Consider the following 19,692-nt stretch of genomic DNA (forward strand, 5'->3'; position numbering starts at 1 on the left):
CGCCCTCGGGCCCCGGCGCTGGGCCGCCAGCAGCCCCGGCAGCGCCGGCCGCCGGTTGCCATCTAGCGGCCCTCGCCCAGGGAAACGCGGATAAAAGGAGGAAGAAAATGGGAATAAACGCCGGGGAAAGGACGTTTTTCCAATTTTCTTCCTCCTATTTCTGCCCAAATCTCCTTCGGACAGGGGAGATGTGGAAGTTGGCCCTTAAGCCCAGCACCAAACACAGCCCACAGGAGCTCGCTTGTGGCAGGAAAGCCGGGGAAAAAAAAACCACTTTTTTTTTGGGACACGTTTAAATTCTTTATCAACGATCGGGATCGAGGGTATCCTTATGGCCCGATACAAACCTTTTTCACTTATTTATACATTTTCAGCAAACAAATAAATTAATGTTCACTGGTTCTAAGACACATAATACTCTTTAATATTTAGCATTCTATCCTCTGTTGGTCATTGATTTCTACAGTCCTGTTATCATCTCATCCTCGGACAGGGAATCTCCAGTTTTCCGGGCTTTAATATTTTCTGTATTTTCTGGTTATTCCAATGTCCTTGAAGGGCCATAAATTTAACATCCCAGATATCCAATCTCTGGCTTTATTGAAGCTTGTCAGGGTTAGTTTTAACAAACTGAATGTTTGGTGATTTAATCATCTGAGTAACAAGAGTCTGTGAAGAAACTTAACTAACACTTCCCAAAAGTGGGTGCTGTTTACAATTAATTAAATCAACTAATTAAAAGTTAGTTAGGAAAGTTGCATTATTTCCCTACAACGGGAACCTTTTCCCTGCAGAAGGATGGAGCCAAGGAAACAAGTGACAGACAAGAAGGAACGGCATCAAGTCGTGGCAAGGAAGGTTTATATTAGACACAGGGAAAATTCCTTCATGGAGCGGGTGGTCGGGCACTGGGACAGTGATGGAATCGCCACCTCGGCGGTGTTTAAACGACGGGAAAATGCTTTGTGAGGAACACGGCGGTGGCACGAGGACCTTCACCCCTCACGGTTCCCCCCGGTCCCTCACGGTCCCCCCCGGTCCCTCCTCACGGTCCCCCCCGGTCCCTCCTCACGGTTCCCCCCGGTCCCTCACGGTCCCCCCCGGTCCCTCCTCACGGCTCCCCCCGGTCCCTCACGGCTCCTCACGGCTATGCCCGATCCCTCACGGTCCCTCCCGGTCCCTCACGGCTCCCCCCGGTCCCTCCTCACGGTTCCCCCGGCCCCTCACGGCTCCCCCCGGTCCCTCCTCACGGCTCCTCACGGCTATGCCCGATCCCTCACGGTCCCTCACGGTTCTCCCCGGTCCCTCACGGCTCCCCCCGGTCCCTCCTCACGGTTCCCCCGGCCCCTCACGGCTCCCCCCGATCCCTCACGGTTCCCCCCCGATCCCTCACGGTTCCCCCCGGTCCCTCCTCACGGCTCCCCCCGATCCCTCACGGTTCCCCCCGGTCCCTCCTCACGGCTCCCCCCGGTCCCTCCTCACGGCTCCCCCCGATCCCTCACGGTTCCCCCCGGTCCCTCCTCACGGCTCCCCCCGATCCCTCACGGTTCCCCCCGGTCCCTCACGGCTCCTCACGGCTATCCCCGATCCCTCACGGTTCCCCCCGGTCCCTCACAACTCCCCCGGTCCCTCAGCACCGCCCCCCCACTGTCATGGCGGCGCCTCTGCGGCGGGAAGGGGCGGGAAGGAAGGTGACCGTCCCCGCCGCGCATGCGCACTGACGCCGCCACTCGGCGGGACGGGGCGACGCCGCTTCCGCCCGGTGCCAAGATGGCGGCGCCCTTTGTCTGGTCGGTGTCACGGTGAGGGCCGCGGGCTGCGGATGAGGCCCCGCCGGGCCCGGCATGGCAGGTGCGGCGCGGGGGCCCCGGGAGAGCGCTGGAGGGGCTAAGGGAGAAGGCCGAGTAGCACACGGGCGCCGGGAGGGGAGGAGGCTGCGGCCCGGCTCGCTGGCTGTGGGGTAACGGAGCCGGCTTGGGGGTCACCCCGGTGCGCGGCCCCCGGTTCTTTGAGGGCAGGCTGCGGAGGGTGGGAAACGGGGTGCTGCCGGCTGCCGTGAGGGGAACGGCGGCTTGTCGCGGTGGGAACGAGGAGCTGCGGGGTACGGTCAGGGTTTGTTGGCTGCTGTGAGCGGGGCGGGGGGTTCTGCTTGTCTTGAGGGGAGCTGGGGGGGGATAATGGCTGTCGTGAGGGGAGTGAGGGGCTGTCGTGAGGGGAGTGAGGGGCTGTCGTGAGGGGAGTGAGGGGCTGTCGTGAGGGGAGTGGGGCTTCTGGATGTCGTGAGGGCACCGGGGGCTCCTCCTGCCGCCCCTCCCCGGTGTCCGTGTCCGCTCCGGGACAGTGTCCCCGGCCGGGGACATCACCGTCCCTCGGGCCACCCCAACACCCTCCCCATGCCCAGGGGACATCACCGTCCCTCGGGCCACCCCAACACCCTCCCCACGGCCGGGAACGGCGGCCACAGCCCCGAGCCAGCGCCAGCCGCATCCCCGCACCTCAGGGCCGGCGAGAACCGCAAGGAAAACGAGGTTTTCCCTTGTTGCGGCGTTTTGGCGAGGTGACAGCCCCTCCTGGCTGTCCCTGCCCTCTGCGGCTGGGCACGGGGGACACATTTCCCGGAGCAGCCGTCTTTCCTTAGCTCCGTTTCTGCGGCAGAGGCTTCTCCAGCATTCCAAAGGGGGTTTTTCCCAGAGGAGACGAGGGTTTGTCATCCCTGGGCGCTGCAGACACAGGAAGGGTTTCAGGGCAGATCTCAAACTCAGGTGTTTCCTGGTGTCCAGAGCAGCAGCAGCACATCCATAAGCCTGAAATCCAAATAACCAAGGCATCTTTAGGATGTCTGTTCCCCGTGGGACATCCAGGATATCCCTCTCCTCGTGTCTTTCTCGTTTTATTTCCTTTTCACCACATTTTTTTCCTCTTTGTGGTCATTTCCCCTCTCACAGCTCCCCTTCCATTTCCCACCATGGGCTCTGCAGCCCTTCCCTATTCCACGGTCCATATTATTATTATAATTATAATAATAATTATAATTATTATTATTATATGGAGCTACTCCACTCAGCTCAGCTCTTTTTTTTCATGGAAAACATTGCAGGATCCATTCCTGGAAATGAGGACAGACCCCAGTGGGCAGAGGCAGCGAGGGTTGGGGCCGCGTTGTTCCCCGAGCTGACGCACGAGGCAAGAGATGACAGTGGGTAGGAAACAAACCCCCTCTTCCCTTTCATCTTCCCAGGAGGGATGGCTGGGTGCTGACAGCCTTGAAAGACAGCGTTTAAATCACTGCTTTTTCTAATTTCAGGAGTTTTGGGGGTTTCAATAGGTTCATGTGGCAGGGAAGGGGAGAAGTAATGTTGCTAATTAGCAAGAGCGCTTAGCAGAGCTCACGTAGGAAGCTCCCTGGGACTGCAGCTGTGTGGTGGGCGTGGGTGGGCTCATAACGAACTTCTCTATGATTAATTGGATAAGGAGAGACTCAACAGCCTCGTCAGGGAGAGGTTGGGAGGGGAATCGTCTCCCCTGAGGGGAAGTCAGAGGGTGCCCAGTCCTGCATCAGTGATTTTGCACCGTCAGCATCCAAGACTGGAGGTTTAAAATTGAGTTCTTCATCCCATTTTTCCCAGGATGGCTGCGTAGAGACTGACCCGAACACCTGGAAAGGGGAAATCTCTGGAGGAGAGACACAACCTTCTGGCCCTCGATCCTCTGGAGACCTCAGCTCGTCACAGCGCAGCGGTGAGCTCCAGGCCTTGGGGTTGGCTCCAGGTGTTTGGGAGTGCTAAACCCCAGAGTCAGGGATTTTAGTGGCTAAAGGTGACATTGGCTGCTGGGTGTGGGTATGGAGAGCTCATCCAAGCCTCTCCTCTCCCTGCTGCCCTTCCAAGGGGGCCGGAATGTGACATTGGGGAAGAGACTACAGAAATTGGGAAGGTTTTCTGGGGAGGAGTTGAGTTTCCTGGATTTTTACTTCCTGCTCAAAGCTGGGGAGCAAAGCTGACACAAGTCCAATCCTGGAACATGAAAAATCATCGTTCAGATGCAAAGTGCCTCCCACAAATTCCCCAAAATACCCTTTTGGTGCATCAAACTGTCAAGATTCCTCAGATTCTGCTGCACAGAGCTCACTGAGCATGGAACACAGCCTTGTTTACCCTGTGGGGAAAATGCTCCCCCTTTTCTTCAGAGCTTTACAAACCACACTGGGCCGTGCTGTGCAGTATTTTGACCCAAGCACTGCTTTTCCTGGCTGTTAGGGATGTGTTTTGGGACAGGCTGGGGGAGTTTGGAGAGCTGGGGGAAAGTCAGGGCAGAGAGCTGCAATGACAAAATGGGGTGGAACTTCTCTCTGTGCAAGATCTGATCCTGTCAGAGAAGTCCTGGCCTCTCATCCACACCAGGAATGCCTGTGGCAGCTGAATGAATCCCTGGGAGGAAGATCCTTCCCTGAGTGTTGCTGGCACCCACAGCTGACAGGAGGAGGCTCCCTCTGCCCACATACCACTGGAAGGAACAGGAACTGGAAGTGCCTGGTGTTGTGGATCCAAACCTCTCGCTTTTTCCTGACTGGAAAGTCCTGATTCAAGAGGTGGTGAAGTGGAAAAACAACTTCCATGGGCTGGAAACTTTCAGAGACACTGAGCATGGAATCCAGGAGTGTTTCCCCAGCTGTGACCTTCCTGCTCCAGCATCCAGAGCTTTAGAGACTTCCTGCATGAACAATAACTGGATAGTCCCCGTTTCCTTTCTCCTCTCTCCTGCCAATCCCTTGAAACAATCCCTTCAGCACCGGAATCATTGTTGGAAGACAAAGCCAAGTGAAAACCCTTCATTCACCCTACGGCTGCAGCTCAGGAGGAAATCCTCAGTGTGGCACTTTGCTGACAAGGACCTGATGGAAAACTGGGGCTGTGCTGTATTTCCAACAATTTGCAGCATTCCTTAGGCAGAGCTGTGCTCCAGGCATGGAGAGCCCCCTCCAAACACATAATGAAGTGTAAAAATTCCTCGGTATCGTGACATGAGCAGCTGGAAGGAGCAGGAGCTGGAAGGTTTGGATGAACTCTTCCATGTTGCCTTGGCAGGAGCTGTGACAGAGGAGGGACGATGGCACTTGTGTCTGCAGAGGTGACAAGGCTCCAGCTCGCTGCTCGGACCAGCTGAGGGCAGTAGCTGTGTTCTGAATACTGTCAGGGTGACTAAAAACCATCCTGGCTGTTCCATCAACTCCTTCTAGCCCTGTGTTGGTATCGTGGCTGTCCTAGGAGAGGGTTTGGGGTTGGATTTAGCCAGGAGAGGAGCTGAAATTCACCTTTCTGGGCCATTTTTTTAACCACGAGGGCAGTCAGGTCGTGTTTTGTGATCTCTCCTCCACGACCCCTTCAATTTCACCGGGATTTTTTCCCTCCCCACAGCCATGGATTTCCCCCAGCACAGCCAGCAGGTGCTGGAGCAGCTGAACCAGCAGCGGCAGCTGGGGCTGCTCTGCGACTGCACTTTCGTGGTGGATGGCATCGACTTCAAGGCCCACAAGGCCGTGCTGGCCGCCTGCAGCGACTACTTCCGCATGCTCTTCGTGGACCAGAAGGATGTGGTGCACCTGGACATCAGCAACGCTGCAGGTAGGCCTCCACTTTTCATCCAGGATCCCTCCCAGCTCCTTAAACAACATCATTCCCTGCCCAGGCTTCGAGGGAGGCTCCTCAGCTGTTTTGAATGTTTCAGAATGAAGGAGTGAGGGGTGAGGGCTGATTTCTGGTTGTGTCACCTCCACTGCAGGCCTGGGCCAGGTTCTGGAGTTCATGTACACGGCTAAGCTGAGCCTGAGCCCTGACAACGTGGAGGATGTGCTGGCCGTGGCAGGTTTCCTGCAGATGCAGGAGATCGTCAGCGCTTGCAACGCGCTCAAATCTCTCTCCGTGCCCCCAGAAAATCCCCCTGGGATGAACCAGCAGCCCCCTGAGATAGGTACGTACCCTCCTGGCTTCCCCTCACCCAGGCAAAGTCAACATTTATCCACTTAGGCTCCTGCAGTCCAAAATGTATCCACTCATGCTCCTTGGCCACCTTGCAAACCCAGTTCCTGGGTGGGGTTTGATCCTCCTGGGCAGCACCAGCAGTTGGAAAATGGCTGCTTCTGTGAATTCTGTGGGATTTGGGAATCCTCCTGGCAGCAGCAGCTGGATGGCCTCGCCTGTTCCCTCACAGGAGCCGACAAGGCCGATGACAAGACTCTGGTGGTGGCAGAAGCTCAGGGGGAGCCTGACAAAGCCGAAGCGGCGGCTCCCAGCACCGAGGGGAAGGAGGAGAAGCCGGAGGCCACGGCACAGCCCAAGGAGCCTGCGGAGCAGCCGGCTGGCCAGGAAGGTAAAGCACCGAGGGGTGACACCCTGGGTCCTGCTGTCACCCCCAGAGCTGTCCTGACACTCGGGTGCTCGCAGGTGCTGCCATCCAGGAGGGTCCCAAAGCCGACATCCCTGGGCTCCCGCAGCCCTTGGAGAGCACGGGGGACACCGCCAGGACAGGAGGTGTGTGGGGCAGCGGGGCTGGGACAGAGCTGGGCACAGCTCGAGCCCTGCTTTTCTGTGGAATTCATTGTGTGAGGGTGAGCTTTTGTGAGGCACGGATCCTCTGGGAACAGTTTTCATGGAGCTTAGTGAGGAGAGTTGGGAAGTTCTGCTCTGCCTGCACAGGCTTTGGGAATTTAGGGCTAATCACCTGCAAATTTAAAGTGATTCCAGGCAAAGGTGATGGTGGTTGAGCTTCCAGCTTAGATGTTTCTGTGGTTTCCCTGGGGAGGGGGGGTGTCTAACCCGAGTCTCCTTGGGTTAGGAAGTGCAGGTGGGTTTTGTGCCTCTGCTGCTGCCCCCAAATTTGAGCATCCCCATTTTATACCATCCTGCAGAGATGAAGCCGGAGAGGAGGGAGGAAGAGGGGGAGATGATAGTGGAGGAGGAAGATGAGGGTAAAATCCCTGAAGAGGAGCCTGCCCAGCTGGAGAACGGGGAAAACGCTGAGGATAACGAGTCGGGAAGCACGGACTCCGGGCAGGAGAACTCGGGGGAGCCGCGCCTGCTGCGCTCCGGCACCTACAGCGACCGCACCGAGTCCAAGGCCTACGGCTCCGTCACACACAAGTGTGAGGTGAGGCCAGCTGGGCTCCTGGGCAGCACCTGCAGGTGCCACCAGGTGCCTCGGGGACAGCAGGGTGACAGTGCTGCCCCTCCATTCCCAGGACTGCGGGAAGGAGTTCACCCACACCGGGAACTTCAAGCGGCACATCCGGATCCACACCGGGGAGAAGCCCTTCTCGTGCAGGGAGTGCAACAAGGCCTTCTCCGACCCAGCTGCCTGCAAGGCCCACGAGAAGACACACAGGTAGGGGTGGAGCCAGGGAAAGATGCCTGGAAAATGTGGGGTTTGCTGGGAGTGGTCCCATCTTCTGGAAATCCGCCGGTGTGTTGGGGTGTCTGGGAGGAGATTTGTCTTTCTGCCTCTGTCATAGTCACAGAATAGTCCAGGGTTGGAAGGGATCCACAAGGATCAAGTCCAGCTGCTGGCCCTGCACAGACACCATCAGAATCAAATGCTGTGTCTGAGCATTGTCCAAATCATTCTTCCTTTTGTGTTGTTTTGTGGAGTCCCCATCCCTGCAAGTGTAGAGGGTTGGACGGGGCAGGTGGGGTCTGGTGGAATCAGAGGGGCTTGGAGGTGCCTCCCAATCCATTCCATGGTTTCTGTGGTGGTGCTCGGAGCGGGGCAGCAGGACCCTGCTGGCTGTGACGTTCCCTCCTCACCCCAGCCCGCTGAAGCCGTACGGCTGCGAGGAGTGCGGGAAGAGCTACCGGCTCATCAGCCTGCTGAACCTGCACAAGAAGCGGCACACGGGCGAGGCCCGCTACCGCTGCGAGGACTGCGGCAAGCTCTTCACCACCTCGGGCAACCTGAAGCGGCACCAGCTGGTGCACAGCGGGGAGAAGCCCTACCAGTGCGACTACTGCGGGCGCTCCTTCTCCGACCCCACCTCCAAGATGCGCCACCTGGAGACGCACGACACCGACAAGGAGCACAAGTGTCCCCACTGCGACAAGAAGTTCAACCAGGTGCGCTGGGGAGTGGGGAAACTGAGGCCTGTGTGCTCCTGGAAGGGAGATCTGTCCCTGGGGTGCAGTTTGGGTGTCTTGGAGCTCGGAAGGGGTGGTTTGTCCACAGGGGGAAGCTCGGAGGTCCCAGAGGCCGCTCCAAAAGGGATCCACGGGGATTTGGGTTGCTCTGAAGGAAGACAGGGTGGTTTGGGGCTCTCTCCATCCTGTTCTCCATCCCCAGGTGGGGAATTTGAAGGCTCACCTGAAGATCCACATCGCAGATGGGCCCCTGAAGTGCCGGGAGTGCGGGAAGCAGTTCACCACGTCAGGTGAGACTGGGGAGCGGGGCTGAGGGGCTGAATGATGGGGCTTAGATGCTCTGGGGGCAGCAGGGAGGATTCTGGGGCTGGATCAGAGCCAGAGGAAGGATTTCATCCCGGCTTTGCAGTGCCACAGTTGTGCTGTGTGAATTCCTGGTTTTCCCCATGGAGTCACACCCTGGAGTGGAGCTCCTCATCCAAATGCTGGAGATGGGGATGTCTCCTCCCATCTTCTCCCAACCTTCTGCAGAGCCAGAGGGTTGGAATGATCCCGGTGGAGTCTTTTGATCCCCTCAAACACTGGGTACTTGTCCCGGCTGTCTCCAGTTCCACATTACTGCCTGATCCCAGGCAAGGTGCAGCCAACTTCCCTTGATCCCTGCGCAGTCCCTGCTCCCTGAACAGCACCAGCCTTTCCCCAGGGAGCTCCCCAGGCTTTCCCTGGGGCTCTGCTGAGGAGGAAAAGGGGCAGGAGGGTGCGGTGTCCTTCAGCCTGCCCTGCTCCCAGGTAACCTGAAGCGGCACCTGCGGATCCACAGCGGGGAGAAGCCGTACGTGTGCGTGCACTGCCAGCGCCAGTTCGCCGACCCGGGCGCGCTCCAGCGCCACGTCCGCATCCACACGGGTACGGACACGCTCCCGCTCCCCGAGGGGCCCTGCTTCCCTCAGCCTCCCCTCCCACCTTCTCCTGCGTCTCCCCAGGAGAGAAGCCGTGCCAGTGCTTGATCTGCGGGAAAGCCTTCACCCAGGCCAGCTCCCTCATCGCCCACGTGCGCCAGCACACCGGGGAGAAGCCCTACGTGTGCGAGCGCTGCGGGAAGAGGTGAGGATTCCCCTTGGGAATAGCGGGAGGGGCGTTTGGGTGGTGTTGGGATGCCAGGGGGCACCTCCACTCGCCCTCCGCAGCCGGGTGCCGCTCTCTGGAGGGTGAATCCTCGGGTTGTGGTGACCCTGGTGCCATTCCCAAAGGTTTGTCCAGTCGAGCCAGCTGGCCAACCACATCCGTCACCACGACAACATCCGGCCCCACAAATGCACCGTCTGCAACAAAGCCTTCGTCAACGTGGGTGACCTGTCCAAGCACATCATCATCCACACGGGTGGGTACCCCCCAGAGCCCCTCACCGCCCCCGCCTGTCCCCCCTCACCCACGGCCCCTTCTCTCCGCTCTGCCCAGGGGAGAAGCCGTTCCTGTGTGACAAGTGCGGGCGCGGCTTCAACCGCGTGGACAACCTGCGCTCCCACGTGAAGACTGTGCACCAGGGCAAGGCTGGCATCAAAATCCTGGAGCCCGAGGAAGGCGACGAGGTCAACATCGTCACGGTGGCCTCCGATGACATGGTGACATTGGCCACCGAGGCGCTGGCTGCCACCGCTGTCACGCAGCTCACAGGTAACGGTGTTCCCAAACGGAGCTCATCCCTGGGGGCAGCTTGGGAGCCATCCAAAAGGCAGAGTCAGCAGTGGGGTGGAGCTGGGAGGTCCTGGAGTTGTCCTGAAATGGGAACTTACCCAGAGGGAGCAGCTGCTTCATCCCAGAGTTGTCCCCAGAGGGAGATTCATTTATGGGGTGCAGCTTAGAGGTCCCAGGAGCCACCCTAAAAGGGAAGCTTATCCATGGGATGTCCCCCCAATGTCCCTGTCCCCACCAGTGTCCCCATCCTCCCTGGTGTCCCCATCCCCCCCAATGTCCCTGTCCCCCCCCAGTGTCCCTGTCCCCCCAATGTCCCTGTCCCCCCAATGTCCGCGTCCCCCCCAGTGTCCCCATCCCCCCCAATGTCCCTGTCCCTCCCAATGTCCCTGTCCCCCCAATGTCCCTGTCCCCCCTAATGTCCCCTTTCCCCTCAATGTCCCCACCCCCCCAATGTCCCCATCCCCCCAGTGTCCCTGTCCCTCCTAATGTCCCTGTCCCCCCCAATGTCCCCACCCCCCCCAATGTCCCTGTCCCCCCAATGTCCCCACCCCCCCCAATGTCCCTGTCCCCCCAATGTCCCTGTCCCCCCCAGTGTCCCCATCCTCCCCAATGTCCCTGTCCCCCCAATGTCCCTGTCCCTCCCAATGTCCCTGTCCCCCCCAATGTCCCTGTCCCCCCCAATGTCCCTGTCCCCCCAGTGTCCCTGTCCCCCCCAGTGTCCCCATCCCCCCCCGTGCTGCTGTCCCCCAATGTCCTGTGGCTGCTGTCCCCACAGTGGTGCCGGTGGCGGCGGCGGTGACGGCGGATGAGACGGAGGCGCTCAAGGCCGAGATCACCAAGGCGGTGAAGCAGGTGCAGGAGGCAGGTGAGAGCGGGGCTCCGGGGCTGCCTCCTGCCGTGCCCCCAGCCCGGCGCCTCCTCCATTCCCGCCTGCTTTTCCCTGTCCCCGCTGCAGACCCCAACACGCAGATCCTTTACGCCTGCGATTCCTGCGGGGAGAAGTTCCTGGACGCCAGCAGCCTGGCGCAGCACGTGCGCATCCACACGGCCCAGGCGCTCGTCATGTTCCAGGCGGAGCCCGACTTCTACCAGCCCTACGGCGCGGCAGGCTGGCCGGCAGAGCAGGTCATCCCCAGCGGGGAGCTCCTCTTCCGCCCCCGCGACGGCCCCGAGCCGCCCCCCGGCCCTGCCCCCGCGCCCCCGGCCGAGGGGCCGCCCCCCGAGTGAGCCCCACCCGCACAGCCTTTATTTAACAGCTCGCAAAGCCTGTAAAAAGTGTATTTCTGCAAGGAGAGAGATGGAATAAAATGCAGTATTTTGTAAGGGTCGGTGCTCAGGGAGGGGGGAACTCGCCGTGGCTTCTCCCCCCGTGGGTGTTTGGGGCTCCTGCAGGGCTGGAGCGCGGTGAGGAGGGGCTGAGTGCTGCGGTGCTGCAGCCTCAGAGCCTCGCAGGGCGGGGGGACACACGGACACAGGCAGCCAGGACGTGTGTCTGTCCACGCCTGTGCCCACCCGTGCCACTGTCCGTGTGTCCGTCTGTCCTCAGCCCTGCAGCCTGGAGGGATCGGAGGGTTCAGGACAGGCGGATGCATGGACAGGCCATGGCTGGTTGGGCAGATGGACAGACAGACGGAGGGCTGGACACAGAGGTGGCGGGACAGGCAGACAGGGCCATGTTCCATGGCTGGTGACATTCACAGCCAGACAGAGGGACCGTTGCATGTCCAGTAGGACAGACAGCTGTCAGTCCAGCTGGACACAGGCACTGCCTGTCCCGCCAGACACTGTATGTGCAGCCAGACAGATGGACAGACACCGGCCCACCCCTGACCTTCCTCCTCCAAAGATTAATAAATGTCCCTCTCCAAAAATCACTTTTTTCACACTCTTACCCCATCCCACTCATGCCCTGCCCCCTCATGCCACGCCCCCTCCCTCATGCCCTGCCCACCTCTCTCATGCCCCGCCCCCATGCCCCACCCCACTCATGCCCCGCCCTCAACCTTCCTCCTCCAAACAGGAGCAGAAATGCCCCAAAAACGCACTTTTTGTCCCCAAGGCCCTGTCCAAAAATCAGCGATTTCACACCCCTCTCACACCCCTGCCCCGCCCCTGCCACACCCCTGACCCACCCCCAAACTTCCTCCTCCACAATTAATAAATGTCCCTCTCCAAAAATCAGGTTTTTCACACCCTCACCCGACCCCACTCATGCCCCGCCCATCCCCTCATGCCCCGCCCACTCCCTTATGCCCCGCCCACCTCGTGCCCCGCCCACATCATGCCCCGCTCACCTCACTCATGCCCCGCCCACCTCATGCCCCTCCTCTTCCTTCACCATCTTCCTCCAAACTTGAGCATAAATGACCCAAAAATGCAGTTTTTGTCTGCAAGGTCCCGTCCAAAAATCAGCGATTTCACACCCCTCTCACACCCCTGCCCCGCCCCTGCCCCACCCCTGCCACACCCCTGGCCCACCCCTGTCCCGCCCTTTCCCTTCCATCTCCACAGATTAATAAATGTCCCTCTCCAAAAATCAGCAATTTCACACCCTCACCCGAGCCCACTCACGCCCCGCCCATCCCCTTAGGCCCCGCCCATCCCCTTAGGCCCCGCCCACCTCACTCATGCCATGCCCCTCATACCACACCCACCCCCATGCCCCGCCCACCCCCTTATGCCACGCCCACCTCGTGCCCCGCCCACCTCATGCCCCTCCCCTTCCTTCACCATCTTCCTCCAAACTTGAGCATAAATGCCCCAAAAATGCACTTTTTGTCTGCAAGGTCCCATCCAAAAATCAGCGATTTCACACCCCTCTCACACCCCTGCCCCGCCCCTGCCTCGCCCCTGCCCCACCCCTGTCCCGCCCTTTCCCTTCCATCTCCACGGATTAATAAATGTCCCTCTACAAAAATCAGCAATTTCACACCCTCACCAGACCCCACTCATGGCCCGCCCACCTCATGCCCCGCCCACCCCTTATGCCACGCCCCCACTCACGCCCCGCCCCTCACGCTCCGCCCACCTCACTCATGCCCCGCCCACCTCATGCCCCTCCCCTTCCTTCACCATCTTCCTCCACACATGAGCATAAATGGCCCAAAAATGCACTTTTTATCTGCAAGGTCCCATCCAAAAATCAGCGATTTCACACCCCTCTCACACCCCTGCCCCACCCCTGCCACACCCCTTCCCCGCCCTCGCCCACCCTTCTCCACAGATTAAGAAATGTCCCTCTCCAAAAATCAGCGATTTCACACCCCTGTCATTCCCCTGTCACACCCTTGTCACTCCCCTCTCACGCCCCTGCCCCGCCCCTGCCCCACCCAACTCATGACCCTGCCCGAGCCTTTCCCGCCCCACCCTGATCCTCATCCTCCAAACCTGAGCATAAATGGCCCAAAAATGCACTTTTTTTTCCCAAAGGCCCCGTCCAAAAAAATCAGCGCTTTCACACCCCTCTCACACCCTTGTCACACCCCTGCCCCGCCCCTGCCACACCCCTGCCCCGCCCACGCCCCATTCCCCACTCTCCATAAATCTGGAGTTGGGATAGGGCTGGACCCTTCCCCAGTTCCCACAGCCTGGCTGGAGATGGACACAGGGACGGGGCCGGACAGACGGACACGGGGCTGTGGGGCAGGGCAGGGGTGTGAAATTGGTTTTCAAGTGGGGCCCTTGGGGCAAAAAATGCATTTTTGGGCCTTACATGTCCATGGGTGGAGGAGGAGGAAAATGTCTGTGTGGGCGTGTCCAACTGTCCAGGTGGAAACACATTCGTGCACTTGGATGTCTGTCCATCCGTTCTTCTGTCCATGTGCAGTGTCCGTGTGTCCAGTTGGACATAGTGTCCCAGTGTCCAGATGGACACATAGTGTCCGTGTGTCTGGCTGGACACACACTGTCCGTGTGTCTGGCTGGACACACAGTGTCCATGTGTCCGGCTGGATTTAGTGTCTGTGTGTCCATCTGGACACACAGTGTCCGTATGTCAGGCTGGATTTAGTGTCCAAGTGTCTGAGTGGACACACAGTGTCCGTGTGTCTGGCTGGATGTAGTGTCCAGGTGTCCAGCTGCACACAGTGTCCATGTGTCCGGCTGGATTTAGTGTCTGTGTGTCCATCTGGACACACAATGTCCGTATGTCCGGCTGGATTTAGTGTCTGTGTGTCCATCTGGACACACAGTGTCCGTGTGTCCGGCTGGATTTAGTGTCTGTGTGTCCATCTGGACACACAATGTCTGTATGTCAGGCTGGATTTAGTGTTCATGTGTCTGAGTGGATGCACAGTGTCCGTGTGTCCGGCTGGATTTAGTGTCTGTGTGTCCATCTGGACACACAATGTCCGTGTGTCCGGCTGGATTTAGTGTCCAAGTGTCCAGCTGCACACACAGTGTCCGTGTGTCCAGCTGGATGTAGTGTCCAGGTGTCCAGTTGGCCATTCCCCTCTCCTGTCCATCTGTCAGACCCACGGGACGGGGGGTCAGGGGGATGGGGCTGGATGGATGGACAGCTCCAGGCCCAGCTGGGTGGACGGACATTGCCTGGACAGACAGACCGTTCACACCTGGCCGGACACACAGACAGTGCCCTCCAACCCGCCAGAAATGTCCCTTTTTACCCCCAAGGTCCCACTCAGAACCCAGCGGGGTCGGAGCCTTCCCCTGTGCCCGCGCTGTCCGTGTGTCTGTGTGGTGTCCGTGTGTCCGTGTGGTGTCCGTGTGTCCGTCTGTCCAAGCCCCATCTGGGCTGGGTCTGTCCATCAGTTCCCCTGGGGGAAGGGGGATGAGTGTGACCCCCCTTCGGTGGGACCGGGGGTTTCTGGGGGTGTTTCTGGGGGTGTTTCTGGGGGTGTCTCTGGGGGTGTCTCGGGGGTGTCTCTGGGGGTGTTTCTGGGGGTGTTTCTGGCCAGGCCCCCAGCCTGGGGCTCCTTTCTGCCCTGGTTTCACCCCAAACCCGGCTCCTTCCTGCCCCGAGAGGTTCTGGAGGCCACATCCCACATCTGCCCTAAAGCTCCTTTTTTACCACACCTGCTTGATTTTAACTCATTTAGTCCTGATTGGGCTTCCCACTCGCACCTGGCAGGGATTTGGGTGGAAAAACACCAAGTCTGGTTCTTGTATTTCAAAGGATGATGAATATCAATAATCCAGGGATAATTTTCCTTGAGGAGCTGTTGCATGGTGAGATTAAAAGCGGGGGCAAACCCTGCAATTTCGGTTTTCACAAATATTTTACAACACAGGAGGGAAAACCCAGAGAAATGTGGTTTAGTGGGATGAAATGATCTTTTTCTCTGGTTGTTTTTAAAGGAGAAGGGGGTGACCCCTCCCTGGCAGCCCCCAAACCTCCCCTTCCCCGCTCCCCCTCCCCACGCCGAGGGACGAGGTCGGGGCGCCGACGTGTTTTGTATTTTTTAATAAAGTTCGTAATCCAATGGACACACAAAACAAAACTGCGCTGAGAAAAAAAAAAAACAAAAAACCAAAAATAAACAAAAAACCCCCCCAAAAAAACCAAAAAAACAAAAAAACCCCAAAAAACCAAGTTCCATAAATTAATTAAGTGTTAGGGGAGGCGAGGGGGGCCGGGGCAGAGTCTTTGTACAAGTGTATAACACTTCCACAGCTGATGAGACGAGGGGATGTTTAAATGAAGCGCACTTACAAATGAGTGACAATACAAAGTCTGAGTATGAAAATAAGATTTTTTTTTTCTCTGAAAACACATTTTTGGCACAGATTAAAAAAAAATGTATGTTGTGGGGATTTGATTTTTTTTTTTTTTAAAGTCAGTATTATATATATTTATATATATTATATATATATTTATATATACACACACCCACTGAGTTCTGCATATCCCACCAGGAAGGAAAAATGCTCTCCCTTTTGTTTTGTTGTTTTGTACTCTCTTGTTTTGCAGTGTAAACTGTACATCCCAGATGACGAGAAGATGGCTGCAGCAGGGGCAGGTGGAGGAAGAGGAAGGTTCACATCCGGAAAAAATACCCCCTCCCCCCCCCGCCCAAAAAAAAAAAAAAAATAAACAACCCCAAAAGAAGGGAAAAAAACCCAAAAAAAAAAACCCCAACAAAACAACCAATAAAATAAAAAATGACTGTGAAATGCTCCTTGACCCACAAATCTCAGCAGAGTCCCTGCGGAACGTCCACGGCGCAGTCAATGTGTGTCAAGACATCCAGAACGTCACAGCGTCTCCAACTGTGCAAAGTCCGAGTCACTAATTTAGTGCAAAGGCAGTTCAGGTTTTTTTATTTTTTTCCTTTTCTTTTTGTTAAAAAAAATAAGCCATCCTTTTCTCTTGTTTTGTTTTTTTTTTTTTTCTCTTTTTTTTTTTTTTTCTTTTTTGTGTGTTTTTTTCCCCAAAAAGGAGGCACAGGAACCCGAGCCCAGTCCACCTGCTGAGTGCATCAGTTGTCCATATGCTAAAGCAACATGTAAACATCCAAGGTTTGATCGAGGCCGGTTGGGCAGGAGGCTGGTTTCTGGCAGCATTTTTCTTGTTTCATAACCTTCTCTCCTTCTTTTGAATTTCTTTTATTTTAAAATTAATTTTTTGTGGGCTTTTTCGTTGTTGTTGTTTGTTTTTTTGTTTTTTTGTTTTTTTGTTTTTTTGTAGTTGCTTGTTTTTTTTTGCTGCAGGGCCTTGGAAAAATTAAAAAAAAAATTAAGATGAAAATAATAAAGTCAGTAAGTGGTAAACAGCTCATACCGACGCGATGACAATCATCAGGTGAGGAGAGATGTTGGAGATGCTGGCGAGGAGGTCTGGAGCCAGGCGGGACAGGTGGCTTTCCGAGAACTCGCAGGGTGGGAAGATCTGCAGAACGTAGGCAGGCTGCAGGGAGGGAAAAACCACACATCAGAGATGTGGTTAAAAATGGGACATTTCAGGGATGTTCTGGGTGCTTAAAGGATCCTAAATCTTGTATAAAACAAAGCCATGTTTCCCGGGGGGGAGTTCTCCACAGGGGTAGGAGCTGGATGATTTTGCTGGGAAAGGCAGAAAAATTCCCATGAATTATCATTTCAGTGGTTGCTCTGAGTGCTGGCCACTCATTCTGGGCTCTTGACACCCAGAATTCAATTACAGGTTAAATTGCACTCAGTGCAGCAACACACCTGCATGGCACCAAATGCATTCTGCAAGCAAACAGCAGCTGTTCTGGGAAAATCAGGACATGGGAAGGAACAAGGATTCTATTTCAGAGACAGAGCTGGGAAATGCATTTGGCTGTTTTCAGCCCAAGACTGGGAACTGAGAACACACCAAACACACATTTGGGGGTTTTTTTTGCCTTTGGGGTCACTTTCATCAATTCCATCAATGATTATATCAATGCCATCAGTAATTTCTGGATCTCACCCCTGTGTTTGGTGAGATGTGGGGGCTGCTGGAGCAATAACCCCGGTGGCTCCAGCAGAGGCTGGAGCTGCCTGTGCTGTCAGGGTGGCTCTGGTGACCCTGTGGCCCTGCAGGGGCTCTCTGTACCTGGTTGGAGCCGGGGTTGGGGACGTTGATGATGCCTGCAGCCTGCTTGGCCTGCAGGTAACTGATGAAGGCGGCCTTGAGCGACTCGGTCTGACTGACCACGTCCTCCTGGTCGCGGCCGCAGGGCAGCGCCAGCAGCAGGCAGTAATCGCTCTCCACCTGCAGGGAAGGACATGTGCAGGGAAATGCTGCATGAGTGGGTGTTTTCCAGACATCCACCCGCTACCCAGGGGGGAAAATCCTCGCTTTAAACCCCTTGATGTTACAATTTCTACCCCAGAGCTGCCCCATTCCCAGAAGTGTCCAAGGCCAGGCTGGGCAGGGCCTGGGGCAAGCAGGGATAGTGGAAGGTGGCCCTGCCCATGGCAGGGGGTGGGATGGGCTTTAGGAGCCCCCCAACCCAAACCTGTCTGGGATTCTGTGATTCCAACACGTGCTGAGAGCACAACCACAGAGGAAAGGACTAAAAATGGATTTTCATGGTCACCTGAACTCCCCACCTTACTCAGACACACTGAAGCCAGCAGGGCTTTGTCCCAGGGCTGAGGGTGACTGAAAGTTTTCCCTGCTCTCATTGCCTGTTCCAGAAATGGAGTGCAGGAGCTATTGCTCATCACTGCAATCTGTGTTTCACTCTCTGGGCTGAAGGAATCAGTGTTAACACTGGAATCCCAAACCAGAATTGTAGGGATCTCCTGGATTGGAAGGAACCCCCAGGGATCACCAGGTCCAGCTCCAGGATGCAGCAATCCCATCCCTGTGCATCCCACAGGGCCCAGTTCCCCGAGGAGCCCCCGTGCCCCAGGTTCCTGGAGCAGTGGTGGGAGCAGCCCAGCTCTGAGCACAGATTCCCCATGGCTCTCACCATCATCCTCCGAGCCACCCCCTCCAGCTGGGAGGCCTCGAGCCGCATGCGCTGCGCGATCCGCAGCGGGGGCCCTCCCTCGGGCGCCGGCAGCGAGCGGTGAGCCAGCACGTTGTTCCCCGACACAAAGTGCAGCTGCACGGCCGCCGTGTCGTTCTTGAGAGCCAGGAGACCCTGCCACACAATGGGGTATTTCTGGGAAGAGAGGGAGATGGGAATTACACACAAAGCAAGGAGAGTGGGATCTGAAATCCTGCCTGAGCTGCTCGGCTGCCACCAACACTTCCATCCAAGGTTTAAAGGCCAGCCTTGGGTTACATCCTGCTAAATCTGGAGTTCAGTCCTTTTCCTTCCAGCTGGCCGCTCTGTCTGGGTGGGAACCCTCATCCCAATCCCTCCACCACCCACCCAGCACAAGGCTGCTCCTGAATGCTGCTTTCCCTTTTACAAATGGATAAACTGAGAAATAACAGCAGGAGAACTGCTCGAGGTTATATGGGAGACATTTGGTGCTAAACACAACTCCCAGCTCCTTATTGCTGCCTGCTCCTCACTGCCTCCCTCCTCTTCCTCATTTTCTACACTTGTAAGAGCAGTTTTTCTTTTTCATTTAAATGAAATACACCAACACTCTCCCCTGTCCACGAGGAAACACTTTCCAGGAAAATGCAAAACTGACTTGGAACAGTAAACATGGCTAAAATCCATCAGGGACAAAACAATGCAAAAACCAAACAATGCCTTTTCTGCACCCTAAGTTTTTGATGTAAGAAAGGTCAGATTTGGTGCTCTGGCTGAGACAGAACAAGGTGATTTCCCCCTGGATCAGGAGCACAGCACTCACCGTCAGGAGCTGGACCATGTCCACTGGTCTCTGGGACACGGGGTGAGGGGACGGCTCCTGCTTGAGCGTGGGCTGTGGCTCCGGGCGGCTGAGGGGCGGCCCCGAGGTGGTGGGGATGAAGATGGATTGTTTGGGAACCGCCTGGGGCTGGTGCGGCGACGGGAGCTCCTGCTTCATGGAGATGGCGACGGGCGAGGGGTAGGAGGTCTGGCTGGTGTCCCCCTGTGCCCTCTGCAGGTGGACGTGGGGGTCCATCTGTGCCGTGTGCCTGTTCACGGGGGCGTGGTGGCTCTGCTCCGGCCCCGCTGCCGACGGGCCCTTGGCGTCCTGCGGGATCTGAGGGGTCTTGCTGTGGACTGGCTGGCTGGGGTGCGAGTGCTCGCCCTCCGGCAGACCCTGGCAAGCAGGCGGGGGGAAAAAGGCAAGATCTTTAGGCTGAGGGTGTGTTCAACGCCATTATCAAGCTGCCAGGACACCACCAGGTTCCTGGTGGAGACAACATGTCACACCCATGTCACCATGCCCTGCTGTGGTGGCACCTGGGGCAGTCCCCCACTTCCAAGCCCACCTGAGCTGAAATCCCACTCCCTGAATCCTGCCCCAGGCCCATCCTTAGGCTCACCATCCATCCAAGGATGCCTGACCC

At 57.1% G+C, this 19,692-nt stretch overlaps 2 protein-coding genes across 8 annotated transcripts in view; one reads left to right on the top strand and one right to left on the bottom strand.

Moving 5' to 3' along the window:
• The first annotated feature begins 1,700 nt into the window (after positions 1–1,700).
• On the top strand, positions 1,701–11,141 carry ZBTB17 (zinc finger and BTB domain containing 17). 3 transcript variants are annotated; one of them, XM_058855192.1, is made up of 17 exons: positions 1,701–1,851; positions 3,098–3,183; positions 3,627–3,738; positions 5,415–5,621; positions 5,779–5,967; positions 6,208–6,366; positions 6,441–6,527; positions 6,905–7,143; positions 7,235–7,377; positions 7,802–8,102; positions 8,326–8,413; positions 8,913–9,029; positions 9,107–9,227; positions 9,374–9,504; positions 9,582–9,797; positions 10,594–10,683; positions 10,774–11,141. In XM_058855192.1, the coding sequence occupies exons 1-17, from the start codon at positions 1,845–1,847 to the stop codon at positions 11,043–11,045; spliced, it is 2,565 nt and encodes an 854-aa protein (XP_058711175.1). In that variant the 5' UTR covers positions 1,701–1,844; the 3' UTR covers positions 11,046–11,141. The 3 variants fall into 3 exon arrangements, with proteins under 3 accessions (XP_058711175.1, XP_058711176.1, XP_058711177.1); XM_058855194.1 differs by having other exon boundaries at positions 1,770–1,851; positions 3,098–3,200; XM_058855193.1 differs by lacking the exon at positions 6,441–6,527.
• A 4,084-nt stretch (positions 11,142–15,225) lies between these two features.
• SPEN (spen family transcriptional repressor) overlaps positions 15,226–19,692 on the bottom strand; it is a 63,940-nt gene continuing 59,473 nt past the window's right edge. For all 5 annotated transcript variants that reach the window (XM_058855179.1, XM_058855181.1, XM_058855180.1 and 2 more), the window contains 4 exons: positions 19,047–19,442; positions 18,203–18,397; positions 17,338–17,496; positions 15,226–16,683 (listed from right to left, as the gene is read on the bottom strand). In XM_058855179.1, coding sequence (XP_058711162.1) covers positions 16,552–16,683; positions 17,338–17,496; positions 18,203–18,397; positions 19,047–19,442 — 882 coding nt within the window. In that variant the 3' untranslated portion in view covers positions 15,226–16,551. The remainder of the gene's footprint in view (positions 16,684–17,337; positions 17,497–18,202; positions 18,398–19,046; positions 19,443–19,692) is intronic.

The sequence above is a fragment of the Poecile atricapillus genome, chromosome 22, assembly GCF_030490865.1.
Source record: "Poecile atricapillus isolate bPoeAtr1 chromosome 22, bPoeAtr1.hap1, whole genome shotgun sequence".
Classification (NCBI taxonomy): Eukaryota; Metazoa; Chordata; class Aves; order Passeriformes; family Paridae; genus Poecile; species Poecile atricapillus.

Coding starts and splice junctions, on each gene's coding strand:
- ZBTB17 (XM_058855192.1), top strand. Junction 8,103..8,325: donor GCGACAAGAAGTTCAACCAG/GTGCGCTGGGGA, acceptor CTCCATCCCCAG/GTGGGGAATTTGAAGGCTCA. Junction 9,798..10,593: donor CGCTGTCACGCAGCTCACAG/GTAACGGTGTTC, acceptor CTGTCCCCACAG/TGGTGCCGGTGGCGGCGGCG.